At 36.5% G+C, this 19,654-nt stretch overlaps 1 protein-coding gene across 1 annotated transcript in view; it reads right to left on the bottom strand.

The window, feature by feature from the left end:
• LOC143658319 (multiple C2 and transmembrane domain-containing protein 1-like) overlaps positions 1 to 19,654 on the bottom strand; it is a 230,954-nt gene that overhangs the window by 160,739 nt on the left and 50,561 nt on the right. The window contains 2 exon segments of the mRNA XM_077130463.1: positions 6,967 to 7,060; positions 11,829 to 12,015. Coding sequence (XP_076986578.1) covers positions 6,967 to 7,060; positions 11,829 to 12,015 — 281 coding nt within the window.

Below are 19,654 nucleotides of genomic sequence, written 5' to 3'. Positions count from 1 at the left end.
CGAGGAAACTAAACCACTCATTGAGACAGACAGTTGAGTACAGCTTTCCAAGGGCGGAGAGCAGGGGCAATGGGGAGTTAATGCAAAATGAGTATAAATTTTCTATTTTGGGTAAAGGGAAAGTTCTAGTAATGGATGGTGGTGAAGGTGCTGCAACATTGTGAATGGGATACTATTAGGAGAACAATTTGTTCTCTATATCCTAAATGATACTTTATGTTTACACACTTTATGTATTATATTGGAGTTTCCAAGGTGATTTTTTAAGCATAGGGCTGATCTTTCATTTCCCATAAATCTTATTATCTTTGTTGGAGATACAAACAAGATAATTAGAGATATATAATCAGTGATTACACATGGAGAGAAAATGAAAAGTGAGGCAGAGTGGAAAGGAATATGTATCTGTCTATAATGTTTTTTTGTAGCATGTTTGATATTAGTAAAAACTGGATCCACCATCCATATTGATAAATTGGAGTCTAATTAAATAAATTATTGCACATGTAAGTATGTTGCATTGAGCTTCAGCTAACAATTCTTTTTAAATTCTTGCCCTGTGATATGTACAGTGAGTGCTCTTAGAGGTAGAGATCTTAAAGATAACAATTAAAGTTTAGAAAGGTTTAGTAATTTACTCAACATTCCAAAGCTGGTAAAAATAGAGTCAAGATTCAAAGTCTAATTCCTGATTTCTGGTCCAGTACTTCAGAGTATTATAAAGTGGTCTTGTGGGCTGGAGGGCAGTGAAAGACTCCATATAACAGGGCTGTCAGATCATTTTATAGGCAACATGAAAAATTTTAATTGTTTAAATGAGCCCAACACACTGATTTTACACATATGAAAAATAAAATTTAGAGTCATTAATATCTGATATCAACTGTTTGATTTTTAGAAGATCATTTTTAAATGTCTATAATTACAATCTGATTTGGTTTTAAAAATGGAATTAGTAAAGAAAGTAACTTTTATTTCTAGGTAAGACGTGGTGAAATAATAGAATGAAGAGCAATGATTTGCTTTCTTTCCTTGTGATGCCTTTATTTGTTGTTTCATTCATAAGAAAGATTAATATAGTATTGAGACATTTAATGTGTGTGTTTTCTAAACTAGGTATATTAGCATAATTATTTCAGGAATAGGATATTTTTGATGCACTATAAATTGGATGAAATTTTTTCTCAAATACACTATTGGCTTAACAGTCTATAAGCTTACTTATTCAGAGTGAATGGGAACAACATTATGTCATGTCATTGGAAATAAAGACATATTTTGCTTGGGAGATTTTTAAATTCATTGTGTGGGAGAATTATGGTTTTTTGTTTGAAGCAATATAATTTCAGGTTAAAATAGTAAAAATTAGGAAATTATGAATGGCATCTGCACATGGCTCAAATCTTTTATTTGGTAAATTATTTTATGCTTGATAATCTAGAAATATGGAAGATTTCTACCATATTTTATATATAGTACTTTCAGTGCATCTACATAAAGGTTAAAGAATATTTATTTTCTCTTATTCCCACATAAGTTTAAAAGAATTATCATGAAATCAAAGGTTGCACTTACGAGATATCATCTCTGTTGTTAAATATGATGCTTGCAATTAAAGGCAAATGTTATTAAAAATCTAAACTGCTCCAGGGCTGTGTGATGGTGGCTCAGCAGGTAGAGTTCTCGCCTGCCATGTCAGAGACATGGGTTTGATTCCCAGTGCCTACCCAAGCAAAAAAAAAATATATATATATATATATATAAACTGCTCCATTTCTATAAAAGAAGCAATTTAGCTACCTTTTAAAACATTGTATTGTATTCTGACAGCCCTGCTAAGCAAAAATTGCATGTACCTTACTAATTTACCACAGTAACATACTAAAAGTTAATTTTTTAAGGGGTAGTATCTTGTCTATGTTACATATATGTGCTTGGTTTTTCTCCAACTGTATGTGAAACTTTCAAAAGACAGGCTCGCCTGTTTCCGTACAGCTGCCTTTTCATTTTTTTTTTTCTGTGCATAGTCCCATAACGTTCAGGGAAAAGGACCAAGAAGGATAAATCCAAATCTCCATATAAAATATACCTTCATGACACATACAAGCTGGAAATCACAGGAACCTATAAAAATACAGGAGGTCTACTGATAATGAGGTCAGAAATACAAATAAATTTACTTTTAATGAAGACTGGAAGCACAGTAATCAAAGTGTTAAAATTCATTTCATGCATCTCTCATTTGCTTCTTAGCTGATATTTACCATGCAATTCTGTGAGAAAGCAGAGGCCTGAGATGCTCCAGATTAATGGCTCAATTAATTGTACAGAGGTAGACCTCTTTGAGCCGAGCCGGAGCTGTGAGCTCTTTATTAAAAGCACTATTCTGTAGCGCATAACCTTGTTCCTTGACTCCTCTCTGGTTTCCAATTGAAACAAGTCCCCATGCAGCCTTCTCTAAAGGGCTCTGTCTCCCTGTCGTTGTTAAGAGAGCTGAGGCATCCTGGAAGTGTGAAATTAGACCTCATGAGTTGAATGGTTCTCCAGGGAACGCCGGACTGTGCGGAAGGTCAAAGTCATGGGCCGGACCATCTAAAAGCGTCTGATCGCCGGTCTGTGACACAGTAAGTGGGGGCAGGCTGAAGAGGACTGAAATTGAACACATCTTAATTAAAGCCCACAGACAGCAAAACAAAATGTTTTCTAGGCAGCTTGTCAAACGGGATTTAAATTTAGCTCTGCTAGTGAATCTTGAGCCGCTAACTGCTATTTCTTAAGATAATAAAACTCTCACGGAAGCTGATAAAAAAAACTGAAGCATGTCTTTTTCTGCTGTTTTGTTACTTAAATATTTTCCAACAATGAAGACAGTTTTCCTAAAGAAAAACATGGGAAAAGTCTATGCAAATCAAGGGGTAGTAAACATCTCTTAATAACGAGTAGGTTTTTAGACTGTGGAACTGCAGATTTGCAAGTCTTCGCGTGCAGCCCTGTTTTAGAAAAAGATATGCTCATTTAACAGGGCTATTTCAGTGACAGATTCTGTTCACTGTAAAATTCTCTCTTTTTCTCTTTCTCTCTTTTCTTATCAGCTCTATTGTTTCTGAGAGAGATGGAGCATTAATTTGAGAGAGCAATTCACCTGGGAGAAGTTTTATATTAGTGTACCTTTAAATACGGTGAAAAGGTAGGGTATCTTTTGAAAGGGTTTCACAGTTCTCCCATATCACTGTTTCTGAAACTGAGTGGCTGGTCTCCCTGGGGAAGCTGTGATCTCTTCTTGGGTAGCTCAAAAAAACAAAACAAAAAAACAAACAACAACAACAACAAAAAAAAACCAGGGGAAAATGAAGGGGAGGGGCTGAGGAAAAGAACCCTTTTTTCTTTCTTCTCTTGGATCATGAAAGAACCAATAGGCCAGGTCTAATACTCTGTAAAGAACGTCTCCCTTAATACAGGAGACATTAAATGGTCTGTTGAAAGGAAAAACACAATTAGAAACTAAGAAAGAAATCCCAACAGAACTGTTTTCCACCACCAAAAAGAAAAAAGAAAAAACATTTTTTCCCCACTAGTCTTTCTCTCTTCACCATCCGCCCTATTTAAGGAGCATTTGATTTAGTGCTAGAAGTATCCTCTCTGGCAAACACAGGGCCAGGCAATCTCTAGGTTTTACTTTGATGGTGCAGAGAAAGATTAACCTTTTCACTGGTTAGTCAAAAGGGAAGTAAGTTGTCCCAAGCAGTATTTCTCAGTTACTCGAACTTTCTCCCTCACCAAGGATTCAGCTGCCCAACTGTGAAAACCAGAGCGCCATTTTCTCAGTCTGTGAAAAGCTGCCCAGAATTTGACTGAAACTTCAATCCACTCTTGTGTGTTGCTCAATGCATGTGTATGTGTGGGAGTTGTAAATTGAGGCCTTAACCACCAGAGTTTATCTCTTTTTGAAATCTGTATTAACTTTAATGATTTGAAGTGCACTGTCCAACACTGGGCTATTGAGATCGAAGAAAAAACTACCCTCGACCATCAACAGTTATTAGGGGCTTAACTGAAGTGACATACTGTAGTAGTGGTTCAGCTGAACAAGGCTATAGCTTTTTGTGGAAAGGGAAAGAATTGAGGGTTTCATTAAAAAGTAATTTGTGCTTTATACTCACTCATTCAAAGAGAGTCTCAATTGCTCTTTATTCACACAGAGTTAATACAGTATCACGATGTTTCTCAATGAATGTGTGGTAACAAAAGAAAAATTTTACAATTTGAAAGGGAAAAATTCTTTGTCATGGTGGCAGTAAGATTGATGGCTACTTAAAAGATTATTATAGAATCTTTCTCTTCTGCGCTTGAGTTTAATGATGAAATATAATTTTTAAAATTTAGCTTAAACTGTGGAAGTTCAGCTTCTTACCTTATGTTCAGATCATAATACATATTTTAAAAATAGAGCAATGTTGGCCAAATGTGAGTCCGAACTGTTAGACGTTATCTAGAAAAAAGTTTCCTGAAGCCAACCAAGTATTTTATAGTAAAAGTCTCATTTGTACCAGGTCAGAAAATACCCTTATCTTAGTATAGAGCGTTTCAGTGATTTAAAATCTCCTTTCTCTATCCACAACACTTCTAAATGGATGCTAATCTGAGGATATGAAGACAGCACTGTCCACTCAATTCCCTCTTCCCAAACATGCTTAATATCTTTTAGCACTTGGCTACTATTATCCACTGAAATGAACATATTTTAAATGAACAAGTAAGAGATAAGGTATATGGAGAGCTTACATGTGTCCCAAATTTAATGACAAAAATCAGGAAGACTCTGTATATATAAAAGTATTTATCCTATCCAGAAGTGAAGAGTATTTTTTAAATTGGCAGTATGTTCAGACATTTCTGAGTTAAATATATGACCCTCAGTTTTTGCCACCATCACAAATGTCATAAGACCACAAAAGGTCCAAAAGTGAGCAAGGTCAAAGACTGAATTATCCTCATGCCCCTGAATAGTTCAACATCTCTTTTGTTCAATTCAGAGCACATTAGATTATAAGGTCACTGCAGAATGAGAAATCATTAGATTTATATCCCTAAAACTGGAGGTGGAAAAAAGGGAGAATCTGTTATTTAGTATTCCCCAAATTAATGCTCATTTTATCAAATTAAAATTATCTCTTTGAATCTCTAGGGAAAAGGCCATTGTTATTCACATTAATTTACATGGAATCATTAGGAAAGAAATATCTCTATTTTTCCCAGCTTTCAAAGAATATGTACTTTAACTTCCATAGTGGCATATAGGCCAACTGGGTTAACGTAGTTTGCATATTCATGAAGTTTTAAAAGCATGACAGCTTCTTTCCAAGAGAAGACAAACTCAAATAATTGCATTTGATTTGTGTAATGGACAGGTATCTGAGCTTTTGAAGTAAATGGTACTTGTATTTTTTCTATGAGAAATTATTGTGCCTACATTAATTTGACTATCACCATAATGAAATAAAATTCATTAAAAAAAGGAGGAAATGCATAAGCTTAAAATTCATTAATTATTTAGTACAAAGAGCCAAGTCATCACACATACAAAGAAATCACAAACTACCCTCTCTCCCACCAATTTCAGGTGTGCCTATTTTTAAAGAATATTAGACAGTTATTAATCTGTGGGTAACAAATGAGTTGATAACTACCTCTAAAGAAACTGTAAACTCCCGATATTTTTATTTTATTATATTAAAATAGTCTTTTAGTAACATGCAGATATTAAAGTTAGAGAATGTTGCCATTTTGGAGCAAATATCTGCTGTTTTAATTTTAAGGCATGCTATCTTTTAATTTGGTTTTGATTCTGGTTAAAGAATTAAACAAGGGCACAGAAATCATGTAATGGATGTGAAGAGCCAAGGTTGGACATTTCTTCCCTTCAAATAAATCAGCTACCTCCTTAGGATTATTTTTTTAATCGTTGGCAATGGTAAGAGTATTTCCACAAATAATAAATGGGTAATTTATTCCAGAACAGAAATTTTCACAAAAAAGTGTTTAAAGGGTGGGCCACGGTGAGTTTAGAAATTCAAACAATCAAAAAAAGCAGGCAGACTTCTTGCCTGCCATGCCGGAGACCCCGGTTCGGTTCCTGATGTGTGCCCATGCCAAAAAAAAAGTGGTTAAAGTTAGTCATCTCAAGACTCATTTAACATCCTCCAAATCTGTATGAAGTTAAACAATAAATGAATGGTCACATAATTGCAAACTCAAAAAATGGCTTAATTCTGGAAATTGATGAAATAATCATCAGGCCATTTGTTAACCTGTCATAATAATCCAAATCAAGAAGCTTTAAACATGCCAAGAAATAACTAATTTTAAGGTGTCTGAGGCCTGTTACTTGGTTTGAAAATTTAGTGCAATCTTGGTACTTACTTTAGACCCAAAATTATGGGTAGTGCTAAGAAATTTGGGCAATTTAAGAATTCCAAATTCCAAGTGATCCAAGAGTTCATACCAAATTATTGACAATTATGCATCTGAGTTTTTCGGTGAACTATGTACTTAGATTTCACGTATGTTCGAATTACAAGTGGTGTGATGCTATGATATCATCTGAGGGAAGCTGATACTGTCTGAGAGAAGATGATATCATGACATTATTCCAGAATACTGAAGTGACGGAACCTAGAAAAAAATAGTCCCCCAATGTTGACTGAACCTTGGAGAACCTTGGAAAAACTTTGGAATTGTTGTAATCAGAAGTTTTATTATTTTAATAATTCACTCTGCCTTAGAAAAGTAGCAAAAGTATAAAAAATCGGGGGGCTGGTAATTCTTTGTGAGATCAACTCTGGACTTTTATATTTAAATTACTTACTTTGATGATCAGTATAGTGAAATGCAAAGTTAATTTATTCAATGGTGTGGACCTTGCCTGTTGCTCTTTATAGGCGAAAGGAGAATTGCATCATTTCTTACCTGTGACATCCGCGGCCATCAAACCTTCTGCTCTGATTACTTTCACCTGGAGAAATCCCACATCTTTCAGGTTGTGAAATATCCGCAAGGGCTTCTGAAAGACCCCAACAACAGCATTAGAGAAGAGCGGTCCTAAAAACCCTAAAGAGTGTGCGGAGAAAACACCAAGGTTTATGGTTTGTCTCAGGATGTTGCTTAATTGGTTAAAAGGGTCACTTGTAATTCTTCAATACATAACGCCCTTCTACCATCATGAAAAAAATACATATATATATATACACACACACATACACAAACATGGATTTCAGTAGGTATTTGTAGGCATATGAGTAGACTTTTTTTAAAGAATAAGAAATACCAGAGGATTTCCTCCCCATAAATATCAATACATGGTGAACAAATTACAGAGTAGGGTATGCTTGCTTGCTTTCTTCCATCTTTTTTACCAAACACTCCATACACTTTTTATTAGCAGATATGGATGGTTGGGGAATTAATGATTTTCAGTAGTGAATCCTAAGTTGTTTACTATATAACACCCTCAGAGTTTGGGGGTAAGGAATTCAACATTAAACAGATTGATTATTGTTTTTCTACTATTTTCTTCTCAGTGAGCTTTGGAAATTGTATGCACTACGTAAGAGTTAAATTCTCTAAACATTATCTTCTAATATTCAATTTAAAAGACATATGCATTTTTATAGATCTTTTATCAGAATAAATCAAATTGATGACTAAAAGAAATCCAAAGGTGGTGAGTAATTTTTCTTAAAATAATTTAAATGTTTATTAAATTTTAATAAAATCATAAAGTTTTATTTTGTCACTGTAATATGTATAAGAAGTGAAAATATAGAAACTTTGATAAATGAGAGACAAATTATAAAATCTACTTTGCTTCATAATTAATAATGATGTTTTAATAAGTTTAGTACTTGACAGAATTAAAAGAGGCATAACAATACCATAATTCAGAAGTCTAATTAACGGGCACAAATATTTAGTGAGTAAAATGAGCCTACCGAATAGTGATAAACATTTGTTTATTTATGCTTTATAGCATTTTTCTTATGACGAGCTCAGTATTTCTACTAAGTAACCCAAAGATACTTCTTTATCCTAATCTTTAAAATGCTTCATAACCAGGAAGCATTAAATGCTTTGCATAAAAAAAGTTCTTAGGAAATATTACTCAAGAGCATTCCCATTGTTTTACAAATAATGTAAGAATACTGACATGCAAAAAGTCCAGTGCAATATTAACTTCATCAGTCCTGCATGACTATCATTGTTTGCACTGAAGCTATGACCTTAGTATCCCGAGAGAAGGAAATGTAGCTATACACATAAAATCTCAGAGTCATTTTGTGAAGAACGTTTATCACAGGATTAACTCCTAATCTTTTATCATTTCTAAATAGCTGTTGACTATCAAAAATCTGTTTAAACTACCAGATGACAGGGTTCTGTGAAAATGTACTTCTCTCTCCATTTAAATGGCTGGGTATCAACAGTCTGACAGAGGGAGGTGTAGACAAAGATGTTAGAATTCAGAGGTTTGGGTGTGTTGTGTTCCTAAGGCAGTAATGATCAAGTTTGGGAAGCTTCTTATTTCTGGTTTATAAACCAGACAAGCCCCCATATCCTAATGGTAGTAAATAGTTGTATCAAAAGGTTCCTGTACTTTCATTTTCAGGAGCAATTTAAACCAAGTTTCATTGTGACAAAAACAAATATTGCCTGTCCTCCTGCCTGAGAATCATTTCACACTGGCAACCTCATTCCGCAGACACAGTGTCTTCTGGTGCTTCAGCTCTGTTGCCCTGCCCCCCTGCTTTCCATTGGGAGGGTAATTATTATTTGAAGGTTTCATTTCCTCGAGTCAGCTGACAGAGTAATTTATTGCAAATTTCAGTTGTTTAGACCAGTGACACATAGATTATAATAAGAACTCCAAAAAAAAACAAAAAACCACAAACCCAAATAAGTTAAGTCTATTAGTTTGAAAAACATAAATTCAAGTAATGCTTCATCAGGAGGTATTCCTGTCTTGTTATTTATGGTTATTTTCCAAGGCCTCAAAACCTTGCTGGCTTCTGAAGCTAGAAATTTCCATAGCAGAGGAATCTATGATTTGCCATGAATCCTTTCAGCCCTCAATAGATGGGAAAAGATTGAAATGCTCTGGAGAGGAGTTCTCTTTATTTTTTTAATGAAAGACTGTATAATATATTTTCTCTATGGCTGCAGCAGCTGTCAGCGAGAGCATCTCAGTTCAGCTCTATTATGGGAGAGGGAATACCCCATCCTATGGCATCAAGATGCTCTGAGGGGCCAGAGCTGATTGACCCCAGCTTGTCACCATGACGTCTTATTCCATCTCTGTTATGGAGAAAATTAATGTCATACCACCAGCCTTATGAATCGCTGTCGTCTTAGAACCGCTCACCTTTTATCAATGCTCTAAATAACATTTCAAGCCCATCATCTCACACTGTACAATCCGGTCAAGGGACATTAAATCGGATGACTGTGAAATGTCATAATAAAAATGGAATGCTAACAACTTCTTCTCTAAACTAGCTTCTCTGGTTTTTAAACTGTGACAAGGGGGAGCAAGGGTTCAGCATAAGCTGTTCTGAAAAGGTCACAGAAGCACTCTTGGTCTCCTACCCATTACTACCCACCCCCAGTTGACCTTCCCTCCCTCCCTCCCCCCCCAAAAAAAGGGAAAAAAGAAAACTGGAATTAGCCATCTTTTCAGAATGCGATAATCAAATAAGAGCTCAAACAGTTATGCCTGTTTAACTTGTTGGGCTTCAGTGCCTGGCCATGGGCAGCTAAATCAGCAGTGGACAGCTTTTTCAGGTCTGTGTGATACAAGAGTCAGGGCAATTCATCACTTCCTGACCACAACTGGTTCCAAATCAAAAGCTTAAGCTTAATCTTAACTTTTAAAAATACACAAGTATTACAGGAAAATACATAAATAATTACCTAAACAAATCTAATAACCTCTCTTATTTGTTCATGCAAAACAAGGGATTTTTTTTTCAGACACATTAATGCTTTCATTCATTTCATAATTCATATAATAAAAAGTAGACACACCGAAGCCCTACGATACAGGCCCTTATTCTTGTGTAACTATGAGTAATTGTAACATATATGCTACAGTACATATGGCAGCTTCATAGAAATATGTCTATACAAGGAGATACAGGTCCATGCTTAGAATTCAAGGTTAAAGTAAAAAGCATATTTAAATGTTTCACTTTTTAAATATTGAGCAGAATATAATCTGAGAACTAACTGCTGCATCCACATAATATTTTATGTGACAACACATTCAAATTTTGAATGGAAATAGCTGATTTAAGGAAGTTCATCCAGCAAAAGAAAAAAAAAAGGAATCAATAATAGCTGGATTATTTCTAGTAATCTCCCCAGCAGTATCATTCTAATATGTGGGATAGTATTAAAATAGCAATCCATGAAATACAGCATTACAGTACATAGCAGAATTTTTTATTAATATACCAATTAATTCCCTTAAATATTTTTCTAACTCAAGAGAATCACTTCTTGTGACAGGTGAGTATGTTTTGGTAGGTACCAAAATGTAAAATGATTCTCTTAATTGCAGCTATATATTAAGATACCACACAGTACCTTAGGCTCTTAGCTGGTTTAAAAACATATACTTTTTAGTCTTGCTAAGTCACCTCTATTAAACTATTTATGATAACACCATGGTGGATGAGTTGTACAAGCATTAGCAGACAGCTGATTTAGTGGAGATAGCCAGAATAAATTTGTCGAAGCGCACATCCTGCTAATCTGTTTGAAGAATATTGTAGAGCATTAGTACTAGCAATTCATGTTATCTGCACAGCATGATAGGTACATCTTTATTAAATTCAGTTATTGAAAGGATGTCAGTCAGCAAATAGGAATATTTTAAAACCTTAAGAAAAAAATTAAGCGCTTCTTTGTTAGTCAGAACTTGGTTTCATGGCTGAGTGTCTGGAGGAGACTTCTAAACACGTGGCAGCCCTGTACAATACAAGTTTTGTAATTTTAAGTGGAAAAGCTTTTCCCCAGCTTCCAGGGAATTGAGACATTTACTTTTTTTGAGGCTCCACTGACACAGCATGGTGGAGTAAGAGCTCCCCTCTCTGTTGATTCAAGCAAACTACAAGGCAGGAGGCATGCAGCGCAAGGGAGCTGGAAGTAGATGTGTTTGCTTGTGAATCGTGGTGTGGTAAAAAGTGAGGAAAGTAATTATTTTAGGGACTCGCTATTCCATCCTATCGCTCCACATTAGATCAAAAGGTGAAAGTACTTTATTTAAGTTTTATTTCATAATCAACCAAAGGAAAAAAAAAACAAAGAAAGCAGTTAAAAATCAAAATCACTCTGTGATCCCTCTCCAGTAATGAAATTACTAATTAACGTAAAGGCTATTAACTCCATTTCAAACTTGGAAAGACAAAGAATCTTAATTGCAGCTACAAAGAGTTTGCAAATTAATTTTAAAGTGGTGATGGGTAAAGGCCTAAACTTGACTTTCTCTTATAGGAAATTTTCTTGCATGATAATTTTGCTCATAAAAATCACCAAATGGAATCGAAGAATCCCAGAACTTGCACTGGAAGAGATCCCGAGGGGTGAGCACATCTCTAGCCAGCACTGGCTTCTGCAGAGGTCTGTGTGGCATTTGTACTTGCTTTCTGCCTCCACCAGCCCTTCCATGGGACAGCTTTTCAGAAGTACTTCTGTCACTTCAGGTAAATTATTTACAACCTTGTCTCCTGTCTAATCATATGTGACCCCTGAAGAGAGAAGGGTTACATATGAACATATCTCTTTAATATCTTCTCCCGCTCTTTCTGGTCCTCCAGGGAGTTGACTGAGAGGTCAGAGACACTGACGGTGGTCGAAGCCGGCAGGGTGACCAGCAGCACGAGGTGGCCCTCACCCTCCTCCAGCTGCAGCTCCAACTTGTGTGTCTGCTCCTTACTGAGGGCCAACAGGTCAACCTGGCACCTAGAAAAAAGCATTCTGTATCACCAAGGAGCTTTCTCTGCTGCATCAAATAGGAAATTCAGGCTGCTAAGGGGGAGGTTGTAAATAAATCAGTAGAAATAGAAATACTGTTTGGACCACTAAAAGAATAGGTTTTTCATGTCAGTTGACTTTCTTCACAAAATAAAAATCCCTGATGATCTTAATATCTATATTTGGTCATTTCTCGTGAGATACTATGCATGCATTTAACAGATTTGATTACTACCTGCTGTTACCATCTTCATAAACCTAAGGAACTAGACCAGTGGGGCTTGGCTTCCAAGAAGGGATTAATGTGAGCTTTACAAAGACACAAATCACAAACAGTTGGACTTTTGTACCACTTTTACAAAAAATGGATGTTTTCCCCTCCTTCATAAATGTTATTAAGCAGACAGAATGCGTCCTATGGTCATGCCATAAAACTTCACATTTTTAAAAACATGCCAGTTCATACATACTACACTGCATAAATCTAAGTGAATCTCCTAAATCTCCTAAAAACATAGCTGGAGTGTGATGTATCAGATTGGTCCTAACAGCTATTTGATAGCACAGCAGCCATGCTCTATATACTATTCTTTCAGAGCTAAAACACCTTGCAAACTCTTTTTGTAAAAAATGTCAGTTGATTTTGAAGAGAAAAATAACGTGGTGATCACAAGGCCAGTAAACTGAGAGAAAGGTGGTGGATACGAATAAAAGGTATTTACAAGACTAAACGTGGCTACATATCATAAATGGGGTGATCAGCTATCAGGGACAGATTAAATTCTTATTCCACATCCTGTTTGTTGTCTGCTGTTGTGGTAGTTAGATTCATTTGTCAACTTGGCCAGGTGAAGGCACCTAGTTCTGTTGCTGTGGACATGAGCCATTGGTACATAAACCTCACCTGTTGCTGATTACATCTGCAGTCGGCTAGGAGGGGTGCCTACTGCAATGAATGATGTTTCACTTAACCGGCTGGTGCTTAAATGAGAGAACACAATGTAGAACAGTCCAAGCAGCTGGGCATACCTCATCTCAGCACTTGCAGCTCACCCCAGGCCCTTGGAGATGCAGAAAGGAATCACCCCGGGGAAAGTTACTGGGACCCAGAGGCCTGGAGAGAAGGCCAGCAGAGATCACCCTGTGCCTTCCCATGTAAGAAAGAACCTCAGTTGAAGTTAGCTGCTTTTCCTCTGCAGAACTAATGAAATAAATCCTCTTTTATTAAAAGCCAATCCACCTCTGGTGTGTGCATTCCAGCAGTCAGCAAACTAGAACAGCCGTTTTGCTTTTAAATTAAACTCCCAGGAATAGGGTGTCGTGTTTGTAAAGCTCAAAATCTCTGTGGTGTGAATGATTTTAGAAACTGAATGAAAGAATAACATTTATCTTTTATTTTTGCCTATCATTTAACAAAGGAGATGGCCAGGACTAGAAACACATGGGAGGGAGAGGAATATAGATGCAAAAGAAGAAAAAGAAAAAGGAAAGAAACACTTTGGTCAGTGGCAGAAATTCTGAGTGTGCTAAATGATAACGTCTGAGAAAGCAAGTCCAGAAAATATCTTTCTAAAGCTAGAGTGTAGATCAAAGAACTCATTGTTCCTACTAACATATCCATTTCAAAATACCCTCATATTGTCTCAAACTCTAAAGGGAGAAAAACATCAAATTCCTTATCTAATATTTTAATTTTAATTGGAATTAAGTTCTTGCCAATAACACCCAGAACAAATAAAGGGTAAGAAGTACAAGGGAAAAAAATAATAATTCTGGTGGCTTTTTTGTAGATCCCTTAAGAATTTGCACAGAAATAATTTTGTAATGTGTGAATAAAGACAGTTTTACTCCCTTTCAAAAAAAGTACAAAAAAATAGGGAAATAAAGAGCCAATCAGAGGTATTCTCTAATAAAAAGGAAAAACACACACATGATTTTCTATACATAGGTCTCTTCGGGATCTGACACAATGACTGACCCATAGAGTTTGTGGAATGCCGAGTGAATCTTTGGTTTGGATTGAGAGTACAATATTAGGGAATTTAATTGGGCTAATAAGTCAGATGGTACTTTTAGGTGGATGAAGTTGGGATCAGGAAGGGATTTTCACTTACTTTGACCATGCTTTCCCCAGTCTCTTCCTTGTTGAATTATTTTTTTATGATGCTGTATCCCTCTTAAAACATTAAAACACGTCGGAGTATTCTGGAGGATTTCCTTTCCTGCCTATTTCCACTTTGCTCGGGTCACATAGAGGCTGGTCTACCCCTCATTTTCATTAGTCATTGCATCAAATGCTTTAGAGCTGGGGAAGGTGATCTAAAGTTTATCTGGCTCAGTGATTACAAGCTGGAAACTTTCAAATGGAATCTGGTCCACAGATTTATGTGTTTTTGCTTGTAGAGCTAAAAAAAGTTTTCAATTTAAATAATTCCAGACAGATGTCCTCTGAGTTAGTTACTGTCCCCAGTGCTGCCTATTATTCACAGCTGGCCTATTTCACTTAATTACCATACCTAGCCCCAATAGGCATAAGGATTTGTGATCCCTGCAATCTCCTTAATTTAACGAAGGGAAAACTGAGGGCCAGAGAGGTTACATGACTTGATTGAGATATGCAGTTATTTGTCAGCAGAGCCAGGATCTGAACATGGGACTCTGAAATCCAAACTCTAGTTTTTTTCCTTGGTTAATCTGTCATACAGCAATTGTGCATCCAAGGAGGAAATGTGTGCTATTGGAAGTGGTTCTTAAATCTGGGTAATATCTGGGATCATCTATTTTTATTTATTTATTTTGGGGGGGCTCATTTTTAACAGAAAAAAAATTACCTTGTTTTCAAAGTATGGGATTTTGTTATTTTTATTATAATGCTTTTTAAATACATACAAGCTAGGCAAGAAGGCCTTAAATTAAAACTCTTACAAGATGATAAACTAAGAGACATTTACAATTGAATTTTGAGAACTATGAAACTAATACAATTCAAGTTAACAATGTAAATTTAAAGGAAGGGTTATGTTTTGCTGATGAAACTGAACTTCCAATATTGGATGTATTCACAGAAAGGGTTCGAAATCCTGTCCTGTATTTAATGTTTCAGAAGTTTAATTTGTTTGATTCAAATATCTGTTTCTACAAAGGTAGTGGGCAAATGAGTATTAATGACTTCAAATCTCTTTTTGCTAGTTAAAGTTCTTCTGATATCCTATTTATCTAAAAACTCTGCTCAGGAGTAATCCTCATTGCCATTTTAAATGAAGTATCACCTGATAATTAAGCAAAATTGTCTCAAGAAGTTGAGGATAAAGTTTGCATTACAGTACCACTGACATCTGCATTAAATGCATATAGATCAAGCTACTATTGGAACTGAGTGAAGAAAAAGTCTTTGCTACCCCCTGTTGCTTACAAATGTGTACAAAGGTGGAAACTTTGCGACACAAACTATCTCAATGTGAATACCAACTGCTGTGGGGAACAGTCTTCTGTATTTAGCTCATCAGAACAAGGAAAGATTTACTCATTATATGTCTGAATATAGAAATACTAGATTATAAGACGGTCATCTAGATGGTCTAGAATAGGTATAAATTATTGATTTTATATTATTATCAAATGAAAAATTTTAAATTAAAAAAATTTTTAAGCAGATTCATGAACTCTAATAACATGCTGACAGCCTGGACTGGGAGTCAGCTTCCCCTGGTTCTAGCCCTTTGCTTTCACTAATTAGCTGTGTGTGAGCTTTTTCAAGACAGCACATCCTATTGAATTTAGTTTTCCTCATCTGCAATATGGGGTAATTAAACAAGATGACCTGCAAGTTCTCAAAAATTCCATATTCCAAAATTTGTTCTATCTCTATCCATATTTATATTTTTGCATCTGTTCTTCGCAGTTCCACAAAGAAAGAAATTATAAAAAGACATTTAGCTTAAGGACATGAAATATTATTTTTTGGGTGTATTTCTATAATGCCAAGCAGTGGGAAGAAAGTCAAGTAGAAGTCAGACACAGGTAAATAAGGGTACACTGAATTCTGCCTTACTTAGCTACTGACTCTGTGTTCCTCTACATCTGATGTCTACTTAACTTTATGACTACTCCAATTTCTTCTAGGCATTGGGCATTAAGTACAAAATTTTCATGGCTTCTGATAACAACATTTAGGACTCCATAAAATAATGTTTCCTTTAATTTATTTCTTGAATATGACTATGAGGCAAAACATAAAATGGTTTAAATAAAATTTCTCTCATCTCATCATTAATAGGATTGAGAGGAGGAATAATTGGGGCGAAACACTTGACAATTCTTGGCTAACACTGCTGTAGAAATGCAGAATGTGTCCTCTGCAAACACCCTTGTTTGCCCCATGCTTCCAAACAAAATCTGAAGAGTGCATCATGGGATTAGACACAACTTAGATTTTTTAAATGACTATAGTTTATAGTAATGATTAAATACCTCAGTCTTTGCCATCACTAAAATACCTTCAAACTCTGTAAAATTACAACAAAAAGCACTAGGGGTTGCCTCAAAGGTCACCATGGGGAGGGAAAGTGCATGAAGGCACATGCAGACACTCCTTCCTGAGTCAGAGGTCAGTTGCTTTTATATCAGTTTTACATTGGAGGATCACAAGCATGGTCTGTAAGCTTATTGGACATGTCTCATTTGCCTCCTCAGAGCCGTGGCCTCCTGATCCTGCAGCCACTTGTTGTGCCTTAGCTGCAACTTTGGCCATTCCTCCCCAAGGGACTTCTCTCTTCTCTTTACCACAGTTCCACGACCAGCTGACAGTGCCAGGATCCTCAGGGGTCTTCCACCCAGGGATCTTTCATTGGCCCAAATGCTCTGGAAACTCCTCTCTGCATCCAGGCTGAGCAACCTCTTGCCCTGAGTTCTGACTTTCAAAGCCGCTTCTGTACATGGATGAAAATCTAAACTGTGAGTGTGGAATCTGGCTGAGGTGCCCAAGAAGCCAGATGATTCAATGCAGTTGTCTTCTTTTGTGGAGTGAACTTTGATCAGTAGATTCGGAGATGGGACTTTAACTTCCCACACCTTACTACCTCTCACAGGCTGTTCCAAAGCATGGCTTCTCCATATTACCTGTCCACACGTGGCCAAGTGAGTATACTGCTGAACATCCCAGCTGGGTCTCTGAAATATAGGATGCACAGGATGCAGCCTGACATATTATCTTGCATTGCTTTTTAGCCTTCACTGACTTGCATCTTTTCTCTCTTACTCTCCATATGTGGAATTGTACCTCCCAAACAAAGCATCAACCCTCAATCACTGCCTTAAGATAAGGCAAAAATCACTGATACTGCTTGACAACCTTAGTTACAATTGTCTAAAACACAAAGCTGACTGTGCTCCTTCCCTGGCTTCCCAACACCTGTGAACATCTTTTAGCAAGGCCCTTCATGACCTATCAACAGTTGGTGTTTTCATTCCTGACTCCTAATTACTACTTAAAAGTCATTAGAAACAGCTACTAATTCACCCCACCATCCATGCTAGGAATCACCTGTATCTTTGTGACTGGACATGGTATCCCCTCCACCTGAGATGATTTATTTACCTAGCTTTGCTTGGCTATTTTTTACACATTCTTATTAAAATTATCTGCAGTTGCCTTTCTCAATATCCTGAAACTCTTCAAGGGCGGGGCAATGTCTTATTCTCACTACCTAGCATAGTACCTAGAATATAGTCGGTGCTTGGTAAGTATTAAAATACTTATGGACAAGGAAATGGAGTCTCAGGGAGGCCAAAAAATTTACCCATGGGGACAACGTTTGTCAGTAGCAGAGCCTCAACCATAGAGCATGTGTTCATTCTACTACATCTAAATGGTCTCCCTAGAAAATGGTTGTATTTATTTCCAACAATGTTTCACTGTTCGCTCACTCATTCATTCATTATTTATTAAAAGCTATGATGGTTAGGCTCTGGTATCAACTTGGCAAATGGTTATGCCCAATTGTCTGGTCAGGCAAGCACTGGCATGAGTGTTGCTGCAAGGATATTTCGTGGCTAGTTGATAAACCAGAAAGCTGGAGTATTAAATCATCAGTCCGTTGATTGTATCTGTGGCCGATCACATCTGCAATCAACTAGGGAGCGTCTCCCACAATGAGATAATCCAATCAACTGAAGGTTTCAAAGGAGAAGAAGGAGTCACTGCTTCTTTGGCCAGTGAGCCTCTCCTGTGAAGTTCATCCAGATCCTTCATCAGAGCCGCCAGCTTCACAGTCTGTCCTGCAGATTTTGGACTCTTCCATTTCCATGATTGTGTGAGACACCTTTATAAATCTCATATTTATAGATCTCTCTGTTGGTTCTGTTTCTCTAGAGAACCCCAACTAACATCAATGCCTTTTTTTTGCTAAACATATCGGTGATTTGGGGAATGTAGTTCTTTCCAAACCTTCTAGTTTCTCAGAATCTTTATTCCAGAACTATTAGAGACTGCGTTTGTTTTGAACAAAGTTATTTGGCTTCAGAGACCATGGCAGGGTGTGGGAGATGTCAAAGACACCATTTCCATTATGCTCAATTATTCATTAGTACTATGATATTGAGTCAATCAAACTCTTTACTCCAGCGTTCCCTTTATCAAATGAAGAGTTTTCTTCAATGCCTTCTCTACTGTTTAGTGTCATAAGAACACAGGAATAATAGATGAAAAAGTACTTTGAAAAGTTGAAAGTGCCATGTAAATATAATACCTGGTTTTCTTATCCTATCTGCTATAGTCTGATACTGGAAAATTTAAATACTTGCTATTGGTATTGAACCTGATCCACTAATGACTGAATGAGTGCATGAATAATATAATCATCAGAATGGATTCGGTACTGAAGATTTCACAGACCGTTTCCCTCATTTCACAAATGAGGACATTAAGGCTCAGAGCAATTAAGTGATGGCAAAACCTTGAGCCATGTTTCCTTACTTCCATATCAGAGCTTGAAGTTCTTTGCACTTTTTAAAAAACTATGTAATTATTTAAACATACAAATAGAATGTAAGTCTAGTTTCCTAAGTGCCACTTCCCTCTAAATTTTCAATGGGAAAAACTTCAGAGTTCTTATCTTCTTTTTTTCCTCCCATGCCTTCCGTCTGTCATCTCTTGACCAGTGAACAAAAATGCTTCTTCCTATATGAAACATCCTGTGATTTGTCTTCCAAGTGTGCATGTATGTATAAATATATTTATAAAAGCTCACTAGGGTGCCAGTAGCAAATGTTAGAACTACTTGTACTTATTTTTTAATTAAAAAAATAAGAACTTGGGTGGGCCATGGTGGCCCAGCAGGCAGAGTTCTCACCTGCCTTGCCAGAGACCTGGGTTCGATTCCCAGTGCCTGTCCATGTGAAAAAAAAGAACTTAAACTTTCACAATACCTAATAAATGCATTAGCACAGGTGGCCCATATTCATATACACCACACATGGCTTACATAGTATTTTGAGGGAGGAATAAGAGTTGTGTAACACAGAGGAGGAGGTGACAGAGGCAGCCTTACTTGCTAACTTGCTTTCACTGAATTGCAGCTCACATATGCCTGTTAAGTGGATTTATGAATCATATTATATTTTATAGTTT

Source organism: Tamandua tetradactyla, chromosome 16 (genome assembly GCF_023851605.1).
Source record: "Tamandua tetradactyla isolate mTamTet1 chromosome 16, mTamTet1.pri, whole genome shotgun sequence".
Lineage (NCBI taxonomy): Eukaryota > Metazoa > Chordata > Mammalia > Pilosa > Myrmecophagidae > Tamandua > Tamandua tetradactyla.
The sequence above is the reverse complement of the archived record's forward strand: the minus strand, read 5'-3'. Positions and strand labels throughout refer to the sequence as shown.